Below are 21,870 nucleotides of genomic sequence, written 5' to 3' on the forward strand. Positions count from 1 at the left end.
CCCATCTTTTCTGTAATTCATTCCGAGAAAGCTTCTCAGCTTTGATTGCACATGCTGTCACAACTAATTGAGGGCTTTAGTTCTGCAGTCTTTCCGCATGCTATGCGCCCAATAAAGTCTGGCCTAATACTGATGATGATAATGATGATGATGATGATGCATGCACACTAGTTGCATCCGAGCGTACAAAGTATGAAGCACCCGCCCGGCGGCAGAATCCCCGCACTGCCGTGAGCTTGAAATCTGTTGGATGCCTAAGGCTCCAACACGATGCCGTGTCTCTTAGCGCGTGGGCTAAGAAATGCCATTTCTAGAATTTGATCTATAACTTGGAAGATATTTATGCCAACCGAAGATTTCAAGGATGGCGCAAGGATCCTGGATAAGCCATTGATGAGGGAGGTCAGTTAAGCCCGACACGTCACCAGATGCTCTCAGGCCCCGATATTGTATGACAGTATACATTATGGGCAATTTCAACACCATGTACCGTTCAAAAACGCTACGCCAGCATTCTGGTTCTCACCAAGTTAACTTCCAACTCTCGTGATTGACAAGCGTCTAGATGTGGGATGGTCCATTCGCTCGCGAGTCGGATTGATCAATCACAACATCTAGTATTACCCACCAGCCCTACCAGCTCGAACTGACAATCCCTGAGATGCGAATCGGACGTTTGGCTGTGCAGCATGGCCTCAAGGAGAGGATAGTCAAGCAAGCTGTTTCTTAACCTGACAAATTGGCCAATAGCTTCTGATGTGCTTCATCGTCGCTTCTAATTCGATGTTTTTCCAACAGGGATAATGGCCGATTACCCCGCTACTCAGCCGCGCGCTATCTCGGCGCGTAGTGAGGCTGCGCAGCTCAAGGCTCACCCTTCCCCGTGTGTTCAAATACAATGAGTCTGGACATTCTCCCACATAGTAAACCGCGGACTTCTCACAATTCACAATAAGCACATATCATACCAACTTGGGACACGAAATCACCAATGAAACGCTACTCCAAGAGCATTTGGCGGAAATTCAAAGGCAAAGAGGATGGTAAACCTTCATCCGCGGTCTCTCCCGTGGCCTCCAATGAGGCCTATGGCGCTCAAAATCCTGAAAGGTCACCCGCCACAACGCAACAAATAGTGGAGGTGAAAGGAACCGACTTATGGCAGATAGCTTATGAGGATTTGAGTCCAGCCGACAAAGGGGTGCTTGCGGGCACTCGAGAAGTTGAACGACCGTCTCTTCACCGTAGCAGGACTTTGGAGGTAGTGGATGATGTTATCGAGGCGACGAAGAAGCAGTATGAGGAGTATCAGAAGGGAGGGCTGAAAATTAGGAAGGGAGCAGATAAAGACGCCATTAACGTTCGTGATATTGCACACAAAATCCTGAATGCTACATTGTCGTTTAGGGGAATCGCGGGCGTGCTCGTGAGTGGCGATCAAACTGGCACTGCATCCATTGCTTGGGGAATTGTCTTGCTCGGATTGACCGTATGTGTCTTGTCGGAGGCCTACAGATTTCAAATGCTAACTAACTCCATCGATAGATAACTTATAACCATCATCAAATACGCAAGGCTCAGTTTCAATCGGCTGAATTCTTGACAGACGTCTTAACACGTTGTGCATTTATTGAAAAGGAGCACTATCACGATAGCCGTTATGAAACACAGGACAAGGTTGAGATCGCCATCATCCAAGTCTACAAAGGCATCCTACGCTATACAGCGCAAGTGTACCGGATGCAACGGGCCAATGTGGGCGAGAGGTTACTGGAGAGCCTTTTGCCAGTGACAAATCACCCACTCAAAGAGATTGAAGCAACAATAAGAGGCGACGAGGCAAGGCTGCGCCAATGGGTTAGGCATGATGAGCATTTACAGAGTCGAGCAAAGGCCGAAGAGCTGCTTAGCCGGATAGACGAGTTCATCGTACTGCTGAAAAACCTGCACCGGAAATTCGATCTCTATAACCTACCGGATGCCGAAGGAGCTTCATTTGACTCATATCAAAACCAGCACGAGGAGGAGTGTCTTCCCGGCACAAGGGAGGATCTTCTCCAGCAAGTCAGTGAGTGGGGAAGTTGCTCAGATGGGCCCTGCATCTTCTGGTTAAATGGGATGGCAGGGACTGGAAAATCGACAATTTCACGTTCGTTGGCCCAACGTCTCAGGGACAAGGGGCAGCTTGGAGCGACATACTTTTTCAAAAGGGGGGAGGGTGACCGCGGGCATGCGAAGAGATTTGTTTCGACAATTGTAAGACAACTCATTGCCGCAATCCCCGATCTCGCAGTTGGCGTCTCGAAGGCTATCGAGGATGATCCAGACATATCAAGGCGCGGTTTCAGGATTCAGTTCGAAAAGCTTCTTCTCGAGCCCTTAGGTGAACTGGAGGATGGCCAAAGTCTGAGGAGATTCGTGATCGTGGTAGACGCACTGGATGAATGCGAAGAAGAGCAGGATATAAGCCTTCTGCTGCAGCTTTTTCCTCGTATTCAGGAGTCAAAGTCTGTTCAGTTACGGGCCTTCATTACCAGCCGCCCGGAATTACCAATACAGCTCGGCTTTCAGGAGGATGCTATCAAAAGCAGCCACCGGGATCTTGTTCTCCACAAGATTCCTAAGCCGGTGATTGAGCATGATATATCATTGTTCTTTAGACACAAATTGGACATGATTCGGAAGTCTCGGTCACTACCCCCGGATTGGCCTGGTGACAGTAACTTCCAGGAACTGGTCAAAATGTCAGTTCCGTTATTCATCTTCGCCGCAACAGTGTGTCGTGTGTTTCAAGACCATGACCTCGATCCCGTACAAAGTCTGTGTGAGATCCTAGAATTTCAAAATGAGGAGTCAAAATTGGACGGAACATATCTCCCGGTGCTACAGAGACTATCGACTCATAACGGGAAGCGAAAACAGATGATTGTGGATGAATTTCGCGAAGTGGTGGGCACTATCGTGATTCTCGAGTCACCCCTCTCAGTAGCCTGTCTCTCAGAGATCCTGGGTATTCCACCGAGAGTGATAAACATCCGACTACGCCGACTGCATGCAGTGCTAAATATACCGGATAGGGATACCATGCCAGTGGGACTCTTCCACCTGTCGTTCCGGGACTTTCTTCTGAACCCGGAAACTCGGGAGAAAACCGAATTCTGGATAGACGGGGGCCAGACGCACCAGCGACTAGCAAAAAGGTGTCTTGAGGTTATGCAACGCAAGCTCAGGAAAAATATATGCGGTCTGCCGTACGAAGGATTCGAGCGGTATGATATCTCCGCAAATGTCATCCGTGACAACATACCACCGGAACTGGAATACTCCTGCAGGTACTGGACGTTGCATCTGGCACACGGCAATAATCTATCGTCAATCTTGGAGGAGACCCATTCCTTTGTCCAGGCACACTTTCTCCACTGGGCTGAAGTAATGTGCGTCCTTGGATACGCATCTGAAATTGTGGGAAATATCGAAACGTTACGAAAGCTCATTGAGGTAAGTGTTTGGAGAGAGACACCTCCTACAGTAGCTGACAAATATAGAAACAGGAAGGATCTGCAATATCCAGCTTCCTTTACGATGCCCTCCGCTTCATGCTAAAGTGTCGACGTATAGCTGATATAGCACCACTTCAGCTGTACTGTTCAGGGCTGATATTCGCGCCATCACAGTCAATTATCAGAAGAGCATATGAGATGCCCAGATGGATAAGCAGGCTACCAGAGGTAGAAGACACATGGAACGCGGAGCTGGAAACGATTGAGGGCCACAAACGCTTTGTTGTTCGGGCGGTAACCTTTTCAAGGGACGGCAAATGGCTAGCATCTGGCTCTGAGGATAACACTATTAAGATATGGGACGCGGCTACCAGTACTCTGCAGCAGACCCTCGAAGGCCACGATGACTCGGTCATCTCAATAGCCTTTTCGCCAGACGGCCGAAAGCTAGTGTGTGGATCCTGGGATCGTACTGTCAGAGTCTGGGACCTGACGACTAGCACGCATCAGACGTTGAAGGGTCACGAGCACTATGTATACTCGGTGTGCTTCTCACCAGACGGTTGCAGGGTGGCATCAGGCTCTTACGATTACACCGCCAAGATTTGGGATCTAACGAGCTGCACACATCAGACTTTGAAGGGGCATGACCACTGGGTTTACTCGGTAGCCTTTTCGCCAGACGGTCAGTGTTTGGCAACCGGCTCTTGGGATAAAACCGTAAAGATTTGGAATACAGCAAGTGGAGCGTTGCAGGATACATACAAAATGGAAAGAGTGGTTAGTTACCTAGCCTTCTCTCCAGATGGACGACTGGCAGTCTCGGATGGCGCGGTCATGCTCTGGGACATAGCAACCGGGACTGTGCAGCAGACCCTTGGGGTAATGCAAGATCGCGCCGCAGCGCTGAACTTCTCACAAGATGGGCGACTCCTGGCGTATTATTCATCGACAAATACGACCTGTAGTGTAAAGGTGTGGGACGTGTCCACTTGTACTCTACGACACATGTTGGAGGGCCATAGCGGTGCAGTTCACGGCGTGAGCATCTCACCCGATAAGCAGCGGCTGGCTTCGGGAGCCTACGATGCGACTATTAAACTCTGGGACCTGAATACCCCTCTCTGTTGGCCATCGTTTGGGGAACGGGAGTATACTGCTGAAAGCCATGGCTTTTTAAGTTCTATGGCCTTCTCCCCAGATGGAAGATGGCTAGCATCTGGCGGGAGTGGAGATACCGTCAAAATCTGGGAGCTAGAGACCAGGCTATGGGGATCGGCACACGATGCACTGCGCCATACGCTTGAAGGTCATAGGCGTTCCGTCTTTTCGCTGTCGTTCTCGCCGGATGTGCGACAGTTGGCTTCTTCCTCTACCGATGGCATCATCAAGATCTGGGATCCGGTCACGGGGTCTCTGCAGCATACCCTGGAGGGACATGAACGGGGTGTTTACACAGTTATATTTTCACCAGATGGTCGATGGCTGGCATCTGGTTCCGATGATAAAACGGTTAGACTCTGGGACCCGGCCACAGGTACCTTACTGCATATACTCAAGCACCCTTCGTGGGGCTGTAGATTGGTGGCCTTTTCTGCAGATGGACGCTGGCTAGCCACTGGGTCGGACCGCATAGTTAGGATCTGGGATCCTGCTACTGGCACCCTACAGCACACTATCGACACGCAAAAACCCTTCGCTAAGCTTGTATTCTCTAGTGATGGACAGTCTGTGGAGACTAGTCAGGGGGTGTATGATCTACCGCCGTTGTACCACAGTGCTCCTCTTAAGCCCGAGTCTGGATTAGAGTTGCGCGTGGAAAATCGCGAATGGGTCACTCTACAAGGCAAGAGGATACTTTGGCTGCCCACTGACTATCGTGTGAGGCACATGATTATAAGAGATGGAGTACTTGCTCTAGGACATGGGTCGAAGGGACCCAACCGAAGATCCATCACCCTCATGAAATTCTGTCAGTGAGGTGTAGCCAAGTGTTGGGTTTGTTGGTGCTCGCTTTCTAGGTACCGCGGCTGAACCGGGCACAAATAGCAAACAATAGTGGATAAGGAGGTAGATCATATACTGTGGGCGCTAATCTACTCATAACGGCGCGCTGCGAGGTCATAACATTCTGCTAATTAGAGAACCCCTTGTGTGGTGGTGAGAACGAACCACCAGCAATCTAATTCAATCTATTATGATATGAACCTACCACCAATCATGAGTTCTGTGCGGCCACGAGGGCGTCGGCCGAATCTCCACCCAATGCCGATGTGCCAATTAGGGCGCACGGGGATGATGGTGGCTCTATCCGCCAGACTCCGGCGGGAAACCGGCCAGGCGCCCTAAAATGTCTATTATAAACATCTGATCCACCACGACCAAACGTGCCTCTCAGAACTCACAATGGCTTGTTAAGTGCGGAACGATGTGTAAGCGCGATCGCTTTATTGGAGCGCGGATGTTGACCTAAGATCTCACCCCTGCATCACAGGCAACCCCATCGGAGACACGCGACAATGGCATGATTTGGGCGATAAAAAAACATTCTGCCCATTGTCACTGAGCGAAAGAAAACAATGTCGGCTCTTCATCAGTCGCAGGCGATCGACATGACAACCACTGCAGAATTGACCTACTTAACCTTTTTGGCTGGACAGGTTCCTCGCACCGCGGGGCTGGTATGGTGTTGGGGCTGACAGCCTCGGATGGAGACAGCGAGCTGAGGCCAAGACGATCCATCGATCCAATGGTTCCCACGAGGACCCAGTACAGTGTAACCATGAACAACAATGGCCCCTCTGTCTGGTCAATGCATCCCGACCCCTCCCATCAGTCTTCTGCTTCTTGCACCTGAAATGACTACCACCACCGGTCGCAGACTAAACCAGCGCGATAACAAACGGCTGCGACCTGGCCGTTTTTGCAACCGGTCTAGATAGATGGGCCATGTGCGCTATCTACCTTCAACACTAAATCTGACTTTAAGCCGGCTGACACCCCCACTGCTAGGCAAACTTAGTGCATTCTATTGTCGCAGTGGCTTCAGACAAACCGAGGCCATTGTTATAGGCCACGTCTCCTGAGAGGCGGAGACTGACAAGACTTTAGCCTGGGGTGGAGGATATATAGTCTGGCTATTTACCCCTGTTGGTTGTTTACTCAAAATCTCTCCAAACTTCCACTAGCATACACCACCACACAATGGGCGACGCTGCAGGACTCCCCGACTACGTTCTGGACCCCAATGCGGTCCTCAACGACACAGACGCCGCCTGGCGTCACGGTGGTCCCCCGGACTACAGCAAGACCCGGGCCTTCTACGAAGACAGTACGCTCGTACCCTATCCAACCACCCTCCACATCAATACTAACAATCCAAACCAACAGCCAAGAAAATGAAACACGAATCTGGCAGCCTCCCCTTCCTCGTCGAGAACCTCGTCAAGAACTGGGAAATCGAAGCGTCCTTCAAGACCAACCTCGCGGACTGGCGCACCATCGACCACGAGACATATCATTTCACATTGAACGGCGGACCCCCGCTGAGCGGCGAACACATGCTGAAAGTCGGCACGTACAATGCCCTCCTCACGCCGAGTGCGCACTACGATCCTGCCAATAATGATTTCGAGGCGAGTCACAAGTCGTTTAAGCGTATGATGCCGACGTTTGCTTGGGAGGTCCTCGAGGTATATAGTGGGCCGCCGGTCGTGGTGTTTAAGTGGAGGCATTGGGGTGTTATGGCTAGGGATTATGTTGGGTTTAATGAGTATGTTCAATACCCTCCTCCCGAACAGTAATTTATGTGTGGGTGGGGACTAATAATGGTATAGCAAAGGAGAAAAGGTCAAGATCGCGGCGCACGGCGGACCTATCGATATTCAGGGTATCGTAATCGCCAAGGTCAATGATGCGCTCAAGCTGCAGCGCATTGATGTGTGGTTTGATCCGCTGGAGATGTTCCGCCAGATTGCCAAGGATCATGAACAGACTAAGGTGGAGGGCGAGGAGAAGACTGCTTCGGCGTGTCCGTTTGCGGCGGCGAAGGAGTAATGGGATGTATGATGTAGTTCTAAGTACATGTTAGGATACGAATTTCTTTACAAGTTCATTGTCGTTAATCGGCTTCATAACATGGATTTTTTATCCCGTAGTCTGTTTGTAGGCTTGGACATTGGTATCTCCGTGTTGCCATTCCCGGCGAGTCCAACGAAAATCTATCACAGGCAGTGCTTGTTACGGATGATTGTGACTATGATGCCATATTTAGGCTATCATCCATTCAATCCCTTGTATAGTGGTCCATAACGTATTGCATTGAAGGCATTCCACCTCATAAAGTCTAGAAGGTACCCTCACTACCCCTTCATCCTGCACATACCGCACATGACCATCTCATCCACAGCTGCCACCCACCTACAAAGTCGCCGGATTGACCTTGCAATAATCCAAATTATGAATATCGGTATTGGGATTTCCCGCCCAAGTCCTATCCCACAATTAGCACCTCATACTCTCTCAAACCCCCAAAGGAAAGGACACTCACGGAAACGCATGCTCCACCCCACTCCCCCCAAACACAGCAAACGTAAGAATAAACACACAAATCTGCGTGCCACCATCCAACGCCGCCGAGACAATATAATTATACTTGTTGAACAGCTGGGGATGGTACCGTCTGAGCCAGAACTGGGCCGCAAATCCAAGCAGGAAATATGACATGATGGAGGCGTTAATACCCACAAACAACCAGCCCATGTACCAGAGGATAATGGAAGTGTTGAGGTATGAGAAGATCGGGTGCGGGTAGTATCGGTTGGCGAGCCAGAAGGGTACCGGCACGATGAAGCCGACGAGGTAGGCTATTGTGACCCATTCGTAGCGGCCGCCGATGGAGAACATGTCGTTGGCAATACTCCAGGCTATGGCGAGACTGTTGAATTGGTTTGGGGGTGTTAGCTTTGTGGTAAGAGGGAAAATGGGGTTGGGGGACTTATTTGGACGTTGGCGCCACTCCAGATGTTGGTGCCGTCGATGGAGATGAGGACTTCGGATTGGTTTCGGACGATGCTGTTTATAGTTAGTGGGGGTAAGTCGGGTATCGGGGGTAGGGAGCATGCATTAGCATCATCACGTAGTTGAATAAAGCACCGATGATGCAGCCCATCACTTGCACGAAGAAGGTGCACTTTGGAGATAGATGCACTTGCTGCGCTAATCGTAGATCCTTGGCCAAGACCTGTCCCTGCTGTAGCGAGTTGTAGGTGAAGCAGGTGAAGTAGAGGTCTGTACGTTAGCTGGGTCAGACATTAGATCGAAATTTACTTACTGGCCAACGGCTTCCCCGGGAACATGTAGCCCGCCAGCATCTGACAAATAGGCTGAACGTTGAACTGAAACCCAGTCAATCCGTATTGCGCACCGAAGAAGAGCATAAACACCAGTGTGAGGATGTTGCCGACGATGAATCCCCACCACGGCAGCGTAGATTTCATCGCATACAAGCAGCCTAAGCCAACGGCAAAGCTCGCAATCAGGACAGCACCCCACCACCACAGCGGAGTATCCTGGTAGAGGTTGCGCAGCATAAGACGGTAGTGTGGATCGAGTGTGTCGTCGTTGACGCGTCGTGCGAGACGTTCCTCGGGGGTTTCCTGGTTTTTCCAGAACTTGTATGTCTCCAGCTTCAGCCATTTCTTGAGTTTGCTGGGGGCAGCCCACGCCCATCCGATCTTGATATCGTCGAAATCCCACAGCAGCATGTGGGTCAGTGTGGCGGTCACTCCCATGTTGGAGGTGATGAGGTAGACCACGTATGTTCCGGTCAGCCAGGGCAGACCCTGCTCTTTGAGGGCCGCTGGGTCGACAATGTACTCAGAATTGAGGATCAGGGTCTGGTTGTACTCATTGTAGTAGGTGGAGTTGGAGTCGCCGTAGTAAAGCAACTGGGACAAGAACGGGAAGTCTTGAGAACGCCAGATATTGCCGTAGTAGACGGCCATGAAGAGGATGATACAGCCCAGATATCCGATGAAATTGTTGGTCATAGCGTACAGCGGATACCACAGTGGCGAACCAAGTGAGGCGATGTAGTTCCAATCGAAGGAAAGGGAGAGAAATCCAAGTCCCTCGTTTCCGGAAGCACCGCCGAACAGGTTCGTGAAGACCAGACTGTGCTGATCGGCCAAGCAAAAGATCGAGAAACCTTCCAGAAGCGGAAAGATGTACTCGGGGATGATGGTCCAGAAGAAGAGGATGAAGAAGAAGATATAGAAGATCTTCAACCGTGCCTTGGACTGTGCCTTGTCTTTGTGCAATGACTCCAACAGACTGCTGATGGGTAGGGTCATGGGCCAGATCATCTTGGTTGGCCGCACGATGACATCGCGCAGCAGACCGGCGATACCGAAACCAATCAGCTGAGAAGACAGCACGATGAAGACGGCAGCAGCGTGGTTGGGATATCCACCATAGAAGAGCTGCTGCGCTGACAGGGCCTCGGTGGCCAGCGCGGACTGTGTAGCGGCGGAGGACATGAGGGAAATGGCGGCATGTTCTTTGGCATTGAAAGGGCCCGGGTTCAGTAACTTTCCGATGACGCCCCGACGAGGAATGACATATGCCATGAGCTCTCCCAGGATATAGGCAATGACCGTGAGGAAGACCTGCGAGACGTAGATGGTCTGTGGCTTGAAGTAGAAGATCTCCTGGAGCACGCCGCCGAAAATGGACAGACCGGCTCCTGCGGGAGCTTAGCAGATTAAACACGTTGTAGTTGGAGACCGTCATACCTAAGAAGATCATGCGAAAGCTCCATGGGTTCAAGGATGGATCATCATCGACCTTGATGATATGAGTGACGAGATCTTGAGCCGTGCTCACCACCTGGTCGCTATAATAGTCATCATCCTCACCAATGCGCACCGTCTGCCCCTTTTCGAGCACCTGAGGCTCTAACGCAGGAGAGTACTGACTAGACTTCTCATTGTAGCTCGGTATCTCCTGCTCGGGAGACACACTGGCCGACTTGGTCTCCATGATCAATGGTTGAAGCCTGACTGGACGGTATTTCCCCGACGCTGCAGGAGGGGTGGCCTGCATTATATACGAGGCCAGTCCGGGAAAATGCCTCACTGGTAGAAGCAGCAGCAGCACACGGTGGTTGCCACATGGGACTCACGATAAGTGCTGCAGAGCAGAGTGGCTCTCGCTCTGCACAGGGTCTTTCTGCACAAGGTCAAGCACTCAACCCTGCAGGCTAAGCATTTTTAGCGTAGCACCCGATAAGCCAGGATCTGAACGGGCTGAGATAGTGTGTAAAGCTGATTGCATCTCACTGTCTGCAGATGCAATCCGAACAAGTTCATTGGACTCGATAAGGCATGGTAGTTCGGTTGGCATCGCTTCACGTTAGTTCGATAATGAACCAGTTGAAGGGTGGCATCCCCAGAACCCTGGCCCACTAGTATACGAGCCTTATCTGTCGTTTGTGGAATTGTTTCTGTAAGACATGCAAATGCCGATAAGGCGCTTGTCCAGCCATTGCACGGTCGGCTTTCACTGAGGGGATATTGTGTCTGCACCGATGAGAGCCGATGGAGGACCATGGAGAGGTGGCATTGGCTGAGAGAAAGATAGAATTGAGCTCAATAACCCGATTGATATAACTACACACCATAAGCATTGAATGAAGTCTCATACACATATCCCTCTCCTAACCCTCACCTTGTCTCCCTCTGTCTCAAGTCTCCCCTCTCTTCTCTTCTGTCTGCATCGGCACTAACCCGAATGGGCGGGTATCGGCAGTCCGACGGATCTCCGGGGGCCGCACGTCCAGTGCCGATCGCTACTCAATTGAGCAGAAGAGTGAGAAGTGGACAGTGGTGTCACCGACCATAAAAATGCTTGCTTTGCCCATCCAGCCATCATCGTCCAGTCTGCTCCAGTCGTACCAGTCTCGCCCCCAAGGCCGCGCATCTGAAACCAACCGGTTGGATGAAATCACCCGTCGGGTGGCACCCGAGCGGCCACTGGCTGGGATCATCGCCCGCTACGCGTCAACAGCAATCAAACGAAGGATGCAAGATTATTCAGCGGGCGATTCCATTCCATTTTTCCGTTCCTGACACTGCCTCTCATCCTACTGTAACATTATGTTGTGATTATTTTTATTCTGGGTGATGTGTCCACTGGACGGCACGTGGAATCATCAGAATTTGTCCCCCCTCGGGACGAGTAACCATGGCGCAGTTGGGTTTGTGTGTGTCGGCTGTCCGAAAATCGCCCTAAACTCCGAGGCACGCACCATTGCCAATTAATTCCCTTCCGATTGATTTCTGCCTGTCCCTTCGACCCTTCTGACCCTTGGTGACCCTTTGACCCTGGATTCAGGGGCTTTGTGGACTCACAGTGATGGGGATAGGGACTTTTGACCCTGTTGACCCTGTGACTCTCCCATTTTCCCTGGCCTAAGTACGAAGTAGTCGTAATTATAGTAAAACTCTTGCGTGGACTGGGGCAAAAGGGGAACAGAACTTATCCATGTCCGAGCAGCGATCGGCCAGTCACCAAGCCGGCTGGATCCGAGACCCGCTGCGTGGGAACTCCCAAGAGTCGTTAAGCAAAGCCAAGAGATCAGCCAAGATGTCGCTCGCGAGCCTAATTGCTGGATTTCCATATCGCTGATGTTCTTTGTATTACCGCGTAAGATTTTATCATCGTCATCATCATCATTGCTGGGGGCTGTCAGCTAACTAGTCTTAAAGTACTAAAATTACTACTCAGGCAAAGAGACTGGCTGGCTCCCCAATGGTAGCGCCGTTCCATCAGGCCCAGTCTCTCTGCCCATCCTGACACAACCTTCAGGGGGGCCAATGGGCTTATTCCGTAGGCAGCAGGCAAATGCGGCCCTAACAACTAACAACTAATAAGAGTCCAGACTAGCAAAGGTTCGCCTCGCCGGTCTCCATCTCTTCCTTCTTAGTCTTCCCATTTCCTCCCTCCCACTTGGTCTCTCGCTCCAGATTCTCTTTCTCTTTCTTCTTTCATCCATCCATCTTGTATCCTTTTGCTTAGCCTTTTTGTTTGGTTTTCTTCCTCTCGTTAACCACCACATTCGCTCTATCTTAATACAACAACCACACTCGTTCTATAGCATCGTCTTCTTTCGTTCCCCCTCACTATGAAGCTCGCCGTCTCTGCTGTAGCGGCGGCTGCCCTCGTCGACGTGGCTGTCGCCTCTGCCCCAGCCATTGTCATTAAGGTAGCCACCATTACCAATTTATTCATCATCCCTCTGACTCCTCTAGGGCTCTAAATTCTTCTACGAAAACAACGGCACGGAATTGTATGTTGCCCTCTCTTTCCATCTCCATCACCACCTGCTAACCTGCCTCAGCTTCATCCGTGGTGTGGCCTACCAGCGTAAGCCAACCGCCCATCACTGCCTCTGGCACCGCAACTTAAACTAATAACCAATGCAGCCCCCTATGATGACGACGGCACGACGACCTCCGCTGGCACGGTGGATTTCGTCGATCCCCTCGCCAACGAGACCATCTGCAAGCGGGATCTGCCCTACCTGCAGGAACTCAACACCAACGTGGTGCGTGTTTACGACGTCGACCCCGACGCGGACCACACCACCTGCATGAATCTGTTCGCCGACGCAGGTATCTACGTGCTGGCGGATCTGTCCTCGGCGGACTACTCCATCGACAGCAGCGACCCGGAGTGGAACATTGACCTGTACAACTACTACGCCAGCGTGGTCGACTCGCTGGCCAACTACACCAACACTCTGGGCTTCTTCGCGGGTAACGAGAACTCCAACAGTGTCAACACCACCGGTGCCAGTGCCTACGTCAAGGCCGCCGTGCGTGACATGAAGGCCTACATCAAGTCCAAGAACTACCGCTCCATCGGTGTCGGTTACTCCGCTGCTGATGTCTCCGAGATCCGTACCGACCTCGTCGACTACTTCAACTGCGGTGACTCGGACGACTCCGTCGACTTCTTCGGTGACAACGTCTACGAGTGGTGCGGTGACTCCACCTACACCGAGTCCGGCTACAACGTCATGACCGAGGACCTGAGCAACTACTCCGTCCCTTACTTCTTCTCCGAGTACGGTTGTATCACCGTCCAGCCTCGTTCCTTCAGCAACGTCCCCGTCATGTACGGCCCCAAGATGGACTACTGGCTCGCCGGTGGTATCGTCTACGAGTACTTCCAGGATGCCAACGACTACGGTATGCCCAGCACCTCCCTCCACCCCCTTCACCTTCCCACCTATCCACCAATCCACTCACTAACACTCTCCAGGTCTGGTCACCATCTCCGACGGCTCCGTCAGCACCCTGACCGGCTTCTCCTCGTACTCCAAGGAAATCAACAGCGTCAGCCCCACCGGCACCAACAGCGCCAGCTACACGCCCACCAACACCGTCGCCCGGTCATGCCCGACCGTCGGCTCCAGCTGGGAAGCCGCCAGCGCACTGCCCCCGGCGCCCAACTCGGAACTCTGCTCCTGCATGGAGGAGACCCTCTCGTGCGTGGTCAAGGACAGCGTGTCGAGCAAGAAATACGCCGACCTGTACAGCACCGTCTGCGGGTACGGCGTGTGCGAGGGCATCACCGGTAACACCACTACGGGCAAGTACGGCGCCTACAGCATGTGCACGACCAAGCAGATGCTCAACTGGGCCTTGAACGCCTACTACGAGGAGCAGAAGGAGAAGGGTAACGGTGCCTCCGCCTGTGACTTTGCTGGCTCGGCTACTACTACCTCTACTACTTCTCCTACTGGTACTTGCTCGTCTCTGCTCAAGGCTGTTGGCACTGCTGGTACCGGTACCGTGTCGTTGTCGGCTGCTGCCGGTACGAGCACTGGTGACTCCGGCAGCAGTGGTTCGGAGAGTAGCTCTGCTGGTGTGCCTGGGTACATGAGCTACACTGCCACGCTTGGGTTGGGTCAGTTGGTCGTGTTTGTTGCTGTCGGTGTGTTGTCTGGTACTGGAATGATTCTTTTGTAGAGTGTTAGTATTTAGGTTAGGCTGGGGTGGTTGTGTAATAGTGAAGATGATGAGAGGCTGTAGGAAGGTGGGATTGATGTATTAGTGTCGGTCAATTAGATATATTTTCTTGTGGTTTATTTTCGAGATTTGTTAGGATGTTTGTATGATTCAGATTGATTCTGTGAATATAAGACACCCCCAAGATAATAATAGAGAGTAACCACCCACTTCACTGAAACAAGGCGGAAAAAGAAATAAATCAAGGAGAGAGGGAGAGGGGGCCATCCACTTCAATAGCGCCTCACTAGTCGCTCGTCAGGCCGCGACATTACTCGCTAGTTTGGGGAGATGAAAAGCGGAGATTTCATCCCAGCCAATGTGAAGAGCGCTTTACGGTAGATGGGGTGGACTATTGGGCCTAGAAAGCTTGTGTTGTGGTGGGTTCTCGTTAGTTAGCTACATTGTGGTATTGGATGTAGGGGGGTTTGTTATAGGCTGGTTGGGTGGTTGGCGGGTGATTTTGAAGTAACACGTCATAGAATGGGTAGAGGTAGTATTATCGGGATCAAAGAAATTAAGTAGTAGGATTGAAGTGGATTTGATTTATTGGAAACTTCCAACATCATGGAAGCTAATCGACGAGTGTTATGATGTGACTCTTGTACAAATATATTTTGCATGCAAGATGCCCTTCTTGTTGGATTGAGCATGATGAGGGGTAGTATCCGCATCGCTACTGTATATAATATTTGTGGAGAATAGCTAAAAACCCCCTGTATCATTGTAGATAAAGAACACACTTGGTGGTACCAATGGTTGCTATTAGCCAAAATGACATCTCACTTCCCAGTGCCACTGAACACTGAAGAAATCCCGAGATCCACCTCCCAAACGGGAGCACGGCTCGGAGTATCTGATTGGCAGCGCAATGCTTTATTTAGCATCTTCCATCACGTGCATATCCGATGGAAAATCTCGCTCCGTCATTGCCGATTCCTTGCAGATCGCAAAGATACTTTCTTTCATGCCGGATGCGGGCTATTCATGCCAGTGACTCGTTCGAAGGCGGGATCATCCTTGCACAAAGATCCGGTGGCGTCGAAAACACCTTGTCGAACGGCCACATCGGACGACTTATGCGATGGTGTCCCAGACGCTCCAAATCTTGGTCCACTCCTCCTGGAGTCAACGCTAGTAACCAGTCGGCCGCCATGTCGAATAGCTCTGGCTCTAGATAACCTATCTTGACGATGACAATATCAGCTGAACGCGGCTTAAGGTTCAAGTCGGTAAAGTCATGCTCATGATGATACGGCTTGCGAAGTTGTGTCAGGATCGCAAAGACCGAGCCAACTTGTAAAACTGCCTCAACTACTGCGTCCTTATCACCGTGCTTAGTTGCGTGAACTCGTCCAGTCATCGTGAGAGGGCCTGCATGAGTATAATCCACCTCAGCTCCTGCCGTGACGGTGACTGTTGCGCCAACCCCCGCATTTACTATAGTCTGTATCGCTTGTGGTCCTGGCAGACTGGCGTAGATGACAATTGGACCTGACTCGTCTTTGAACTCAGGTCGCGCAAGCAGTTGTGTAAGCCCCCAGGTGACGTCTCCAGACCCCCCAGCGGTTGGGTTGTCTCCCGAGTCCGAGATGAAGAACGGTCGCTTTGATGATTTCAACGCGGCATCGATGCACTCTCCATATGATCCTGTCGGACCAACAAAGTGGAACTGTGCATGAACCTCCCAAAACTTTCTTGCCAGACGCTCCGCCCCTGCAGCGACGGCTTCCTCGCACGTCCCGGTCACCATAACCACAGCACAATTACGCGGTTCGTCAGCCCAGGCGTACCCGACCCAAATTGCTGCATCAATGATACCCGGTAATGACTCAACCTTGGGTACCAGCTCATAGAGGCTCTTAGCAGGCTCCACCCTTGTAGACGTCTGTTCGCCAGGTAACAAGATAGGAAGAGGTATCCACGCCTTGAATGGTCGAGATATCCGCCCTTCCTTTTGTCGCGCGAGTAAATCAACCAAATTCTGACACGCACGCTGCTTCGTCTCCGTCTCATCCTCATGCGGCGCCATTCGATAACACGTAATCAAATCCGTCTGATGCGCCAGATCACGCGAGACATTGCCATGGAGATCCATCGACGCCGAAACAATAACATCTGGCCCGATTACCCGTCGGATCCTTTGCAACAGCTCATACTCTGCATCGTCGAGACCTTCCACACACATAGCGCCATGTATATCGAACCATAGTCCGTCCAGCGGTGTTGACTTGACAATATCGGTTAATCGGGATATAATCTCGTCGGCCAACTCTTCGAATGATTCCCGGACTACAATTCCGCCGGGTAGTGCGTGTCCAATTAGTGCACCGCGCCAGTCTGCTGCATCTCCAAGCTCTGTGCTGGGTTTGAGAAAAGGGTATTCGTCAATGATTTCATGGCCGCGGCGGGGATGGAATGCGGGGGCGAGGGTGCGGGCGCGGGTGAACATGGAGGTCTCGCAGGCCAGGCCGGCGATGGCGATGATGGGGCGGGGAGACATGGTGAGTAGTTGTGATGCTCACGCCTCGAGCATTTGCTCGTAAGAGAGAAAGAGTGTTGGAGTTGGTAAGGGAATAATGAAGCTGGTGTTACGGCAGGGATGGAATGCGGGGATGGCCGATCGCTCTGCTCTTATCACGGGCTTCCCCGCTTATCGCAGGATGCTTTACCTTGTACCACTGTAGATATCAGTGCGATTGAATATCAACTTTTCTAACTTAAAGAACTAGCCTAATATTGACTCGATGTTCGTTCTGGATGTTCTGAAACATCCGCCTCAAGACGACTATAACCAACTCTCTCCCACCAATGCCGGCGTATTGCTGCTAACCTAGCGCTCTGGGATGTATCATCTGCTGGGTGCAGAGACCTCCCTTAGGCTATACCCTCTACCTACCCCGTCCTTCTACTGTAGGTAATACCATTTCTGCATTCTGCAGCGTATAAGCTCCTTAGGACGTACCAGGAGCAATATGAGTTTACTCCCCAGCCAAGTGATCTTTGGCCGGGGAGAGCACTCGTTAGGGTTGCTCTGGCATGTTCCCCATCGATCCTAATGTCAAATTCTTACGGTCTCTGCGACGGAAGAAGACTCGCTTGGCCCACTTCCACGACTCAACACCCAGGAAGAAAAGAACCGCCTCGACGCCCACAATACCCCATTCCCATGTGATGGGTTTGTGCTTAAACACGACGTCGTTCAGTCGAGGGATGTAAAGAATTGGAAACATAGTGATCCACCCGGCCATAATAGACCAGAAGAGGAACTTGTTCCGCCAAACATCGTACATCCACTGGGTAAAGTACTTCTTGGATTCGGGCTGCATGCGGAAGAACGACCGTCGCATATCAATCATCTCCCACGCCAGGAAGAGCGCGAACCACGTCAGACAGACGAACGTCGTGGCACGGGCTTTGAAAACCAGTTCGCAATCTTGGATCTGCTCCGACCACTCCTGGTTGCAACCACGGGCTAAATTGCCGTCACCAAATCCCCACATCCTCACAGAGAATGCTGCCAGACACAGCGCTGCGGTCCAAATACCATACACCAGAATGTCGATAATAACCTCCCACGTGAAGATACCTTGCTTGCTTTGGGGAGGACGGTTCATAATATCAGGGGCGGCTATCTCCATTCCCAAGCCCATATCGGGCATGCCTGATGTGATCATGATGATCCAGAGAATTTCAACAGGAGCCAAAGGGAAGACAGATTGATTATCGGCGTCCTTGAACGCCAGTCCGATGAGAAGGGTACAGGCTTGAGCGATGTTTTCAGCCAGCAAATGCAAAACGAACTTCTGGATGTTGTCAAAGATACGGCGACCTTCTTCAACGGCGTTGAGGATGGAGGCAAAGTTGTCATCGGTAAGAATGATGTCCGATGCATCTTTAGCCACGTCCGATCCCGCTTGTCCCATTGCGATACCCACGTCGGCATGCTTGAGTGATGGCGAATCATTTACACCATCGCCCGTCATGGCTGCGAAGCGATTGCGGCGATGGAGGGCGCTGATCATGCGCACCTTGGTCTGAGGTGCACAGCGAGCAATGACCAAGGGAAGAGTCGGCAACGCATCAATCTGCTCATCTGAAAGCTTGTCGAACTGACCTGCTGTCATAACCATGGCATCTGCGACATCAGCAGCCACAGTACTGTAATCAGAAGGAAGAATCCCCACTTGTTGAGCGATTGCTCGTGCAGTACCCGGATGATCGCCAGTAACCATGTGGACGACAATACCGGCGCGATAGCATGCCTGGATTGAGCCTGCCGTCTCAGGACGCGGAGGGTCGTACAATCCGATCAGGCCTAGGAAACACAAATCTTTCTCAATACTATCACGTTCGAGATCAGAACCTTCAAGGACTCGTGCCTCTTCAGTGTACGGACGTTGAGCTAGTGCTAGTACTCGCAGTCCGAGCTTGGCCAGCTCCTCCATATTCTGAAAGATCAAGTTGCGATGTTCGTCAGTCAGGGGCACAGGTGTGGAGGAACCTTGGTCCCAAATGACTGACGTGCATGAGTCAACAATCCTCTCAACAGCGCCTTTGGTGAATATCATGGTGGCGTTGCCTTGGTCGTCCTTTGATCCGACCTTGCTGAAAATCACAGACATTTTCTTTACTGTAGAGTCAAATGGAAATTCGGCCTTTTGATGCCACAGCGCACCTGGCCCTTTGGTCCAACGGTCACGGTTCCAATTGAACCTGGATGCGAACACCTGAATGGCAATCTCCGTGGGTTCGCCTCGTGCGTTCCATTCACCATTCTCAGATTTATACACGTGAGAGAGATTGGCCATCGAGGCGACGTCGAGGAAGTCCTGTAGTTGGTGGTTGTCTGAGAGTAGATCTTCTATATTCGCTCCCGGAAGACCTTCATCCGCTTCACCAAATTGTAGAGGAGATACAGGCGCAAAGCTCAAATCGCCAATCGTAGGGTTGAACGGCTCGTTGGATGCGCCAACAGAATATGTTCCACAATATGGGATCCATGCCTTTTTGACCACCATCTTCCCCTGAGTCAACGTACCAGTCTTATCCGAGCAGATATCAGTAACAGCACCGAGGGCCTCCAGCGAGTCGAGTTTGCGAACAATGACATTCCGCTCCACCATACGCTTAGTACCAACTGCCATGGTAATGGTAAGTACAACCACTAAGCACGCCGGAATCATACTGATACCGGTCGCAACCGCGTACATGATGACTTCATTGTTACTGCTGAAATAGTTTGCAGCCATGCAAACAATGGCAAACACAACCGCGACACCAAATAGTAAACAGGCTAGTTTAGATAACTTCCTTTGCAAGGGCGTCCCGATATTGACGCCAAGGAAGCGACCGACGGCATCCGTTCCCGTGAGAGTCCATGCCTCGACATACCAGCGTTTCTTGGTTTCTCCGTCAGGGCCACGCTTGACAGGACGACGTTTGGTGTTGCTATTGCGCAAGGCGAGGGCAATGGAACCAATTTCGGTGGACATGCCTGTGCCAATGACCACACCACGAGCGCGGCCGCGGGTAACGGTGCTCGAGCTGTACGCGATGTTAAGACGGTCGCCCGGGCCTGTATCTTCCTTGAAAGTGGAATCACATTCTTTCTGAACAGGGAGTGATTCGCCAGTCAGGAGGGCCTCATCGGTCTCGAAATTGACGGCTTCAACCAGGCTGTTTAAAGACGAGTTAGTATCGTTCCAGCCCAGGCTAATGTGGATACTGGAAGAAGACTAACCGAATATCGGCAGGAACAGTATCTCCAGTCCTCAACTCGACCATGTCACCCGGAACAATCTCCTGCGATGGAATCGAAAAGGTTTGCCCGCCTCGTGAGACTGTACCGGTCGGCGAAGAGAGTGAGTGAAGCGATTCCATAGTCTTTTCCGCGGCGTACTCTTGAAAGAACCCGACGACGATATTGAGCACAATGACAGCACAGATCACTCCACCCTCGATCCACGACTGAATCCCGAAACTGACCGCCATGGCCAGAATCAACACCTGCAGCAGAGAATTGGATCAGATATCGGAATCTTGGACGCATTTTATGCCACAAAAAGGAGAGTGGGCCGCTTAACTAGCATCATCGCGTTCGCCACCTGACGGAGGAGAATCTTTGCAATGGAAACACTTTCGCCTTCATCAAGTTTATTGGGACCGTACTGGTCCAGACGACGACGCGCTTCTTCGGGAGACAAGCCATCATCGAGTGCTGTGCCCAAATCCTTGATGACAGTCTCATAAGTCAGAGCATGGGCCGGTCCACTCAATGGACTTTGCACGGCCCCGGGGCCCCGGTCGGAAGTGGAATGTTGCTTCTCGTCTGGCATTAGAGATGGCAGGTATGCAGCACTCAGCAGGTTACACGGATCAAGTGTGTATAACACAGCTCAGCGGGATACCGTTCCGCACGGGGGAAGAGGCTATTTAAGAGATTGGGAACGACCTCGTGTAAGTCTCTGGATCTGGGTGCCCCAGACTCATCCTTGTCCCCAGCTCCCATAGTTGACTTCATCTATTGCCCCGTAGGGTTGGCGGAAAGTTTAACAGGAGGGGCAGGCATTGGCGCCCAGAGTCTGCCAACATCCCGCTCCGCAGAACTCATAGTGGTACTTTGGGTGACCCAACAGAATAAACTCTGCCAAGCCTCCAGAATTGCGAAAGGCAGATTTGGCTACTTGACAATGAGTACGAATTTTGACGTGTAGTCGATGCGTCACGCACGGACTGTACTTCTTCATCGAATTAATCCATTCAAGGTGGATATTTCTTCTTACAGGCAATCATGGTAGTGTGAAGTATGAGCAAGACCCAGTTCGACCAACCCAGCAAAAGGAAGGTGTGCACATTACTAACAGTGATATGGCCAAGAATGTCTGCTTAGATAATTTTAGCCAATGCCAATATGGCCAAGGAAAAGACAAGAAAGGCAATTATAAATAGATAGGGCACCTTCACAGCTGTCCAGGTACTATTACCAAACCCAAGCGCATATGATTCTGGGCAGGACTGGGGACTGGGGAGCATCGATGGCGGAGATTGGGTGCCAGGCGGAAATCTATCCACTCTTGGCACTTGGTAGATGTCCAGACACCTTGGCATAGGGGTTGTGGATTCCGCTCACTTCTTGGGGTTGCATGTGAAATACTATCTTAGGAAGTCTGTTATCGGATATATTCATTTGCGTGGATGACATATCTACACACATAGATAGACTGCCAACTTTCGATCTTGATGCACAACCCCAGAAAAATATATCATGACTTACAATGAAGACTACTAATCGT

At 51.4% G+C, this 21,870-nt stretch overlaps 6 protein-coding genes across 6 annotated transcripts; 3 read left to right on the forward strand and 3 right to left on the reverse strand.

Moving 5' to 3' along the window:
- Positions 1–991: 991 nt before the first annotated feature.
- BO88DRAFT_394197 (NACHT and WD40 domain protein) lies at positions 992–5,568 on the forward strand (the record flags this gene model as incomplete). Its single annotated transcript, XM_025705144.1, has 3 exons — positions 992–1,489; positions 1,639–3,498; positions 3,546–5,568. The coding sequence occupies 3 exons, from the start codon at positions 992–994 to the stop codon at positions 5,478–5,480; spliced, it is 4,293 nt and encodes a 1,430-aa protein (XP_025559649.1). The 3' UTR covers positions 5,481–5,568.
- An 814-nt stretch (positions 5,569–6,382) lies between these two features.
- Positions 6,383–7,590, forward strand: BO88DRAFT_445894 (uncharacterized protein). Its single transcript, XM_025710246.1, has 3 exons — positions 6,383–6,831; positions 6,891–7,272; positions 7,337–7,590. The coding sequence occupies exons 1-3, from the start codon at positions 6,705–6,707 to the stop codon at positions 7,554–7,556; spliced, it is 729 nt and encodes a 242-aa protein (XP_025559650.1). The 5' UTR covers positions 6,383–6,704; the 3' UTR covers positions 7,557–7,590.
- Positions 7,591–7,919: 329 nt separating this feature from the next.
- Positions 7,920–10,541, reverse strand: BO88DRAFT_347559 (OPT family oligopeptide transporter; the record flags this gene model as incomplete). The annotated part of the gene is made up of 5 exons (XM_025703380.1): positions 7,920–7,992; positions 8,050–8,462; positions 8,638–8,789; positions 8,833–10,245; positions 10,295–10,541. The coding sequence occupies 5 exons, from the start codon at positions 10,539–10,541 to the stop codon at positions 7,920–7,922; spliced, it is 2,298 nt and encodes a 765-aa protein (XP_025559651.1).
- A 2,143-nt stretch (positions 10,542–12,684) lies between these two features.
- On the forward strand, positions 12,685–14,626 carry BO88DRAFT_371304 (glycoside hydrolase family 72 protein; the record flags this gene model as incomplete). Its single annotated transcript, XM_025704198.1, has 5 exons — positions 12,685–12,765; positions 12,812–12,849; positions 12,901–12,926; positions 12,986–13,753; positions 13,827–14,626. The coding sequence occupies 5 exons, from the start codon at positions 12,685–12,687 to the stop codon at positions 14,534–14,536; spliced, it is 1,623 nt and encodes a 540-aa protein (XP_025559652.1). The 3' UTR covers positions 14,537–14,626.
- Positions 14,627–15,430: 804 nt separating this feature from the next.
- BO88DRAFT_128349 (M81 family metallopeptidase) lies at positions 15,431–17,338 on the reverse strand. The gene has a single exon (XM_025701374.1). The coding sequence runs from the start codon at positions 17,076–17,078 to the stop codon at positions 15,561–15,563; it is 1,518 nt and encodes a 505-aa protein (XP_025559653.1). The 5' UTR covers positions 17,079–17,338; the 3' UTR covers positions 15,431–15,560.
- Positions 17,339–17,598: 260 nt separating this feature from the next.
- BO88DRAFT_418028 (sodium P-type ATPase) lies at positions 17,599–20,569 on the reverse strand (the record flags this gene model as incomplete). The annotated part of the gene is made up of 2 exons (XM_025708329.1): positions 17,599–20,254; positions 20,319–20,569. 2 exons carry the CDS (start codon positions 20,567–20,569, stop codon positions 17,599–17,601), a joined length of 2,907 nt encoding a protein of 968 aa, XP_025559654.1.
- Positions 20,570–21,870: the final 1,301 nt, after the last annotated feature.

Source organism: Aspergillus vadensis (genome assembly GCF_003184925.1).
Source record: "Aspergillus vadensis CBS 113365 unplaced genomic scaffold BO88scaffold_23, whole genome shotgun sequence".
Taxonomy (NCBI): domain Eukaryota; kingdom Fungi; phylum Ascomycota; class Eurotiomycetes; order Eurotiales; family Aspergillaceae; genus Aspergillus; species Aspergillus vadensis.

Excerpts from the sequence above, each read along its gene's own strand:
- BO88DRAFT_128349 (XM_025701374.1), bottom strand. The coding sequence starts at position 17,078 with ATGTCTCCCCGCCCCATCATCGCCATCGCCGGCCTGGCCTGCGAGACC.
- BO88DRAFT_445894 (XM_025710246.1), top strand. The coding sequence starts at position 6,705 with ATGGGCGACGCTGCAGGACTCCCCGACTACGTTCTGGACCCCAATGCG. Across the intron at positions 6,832-6,890 it reads CCGGGCCTTCTACGAAGACA|CCAAGAAAATGAAACACGAA; the intron begins GTACGCTCGTAC and ends CCAAACCAACAG. Across the intron at positions 7,273-7,336 it reads GATTATGTTGGGTTTAATGA|CAAAGGAGAAAAGGTCAAGA; the intron begins GTATGTTCAATA and ends ATAATGGTATAG.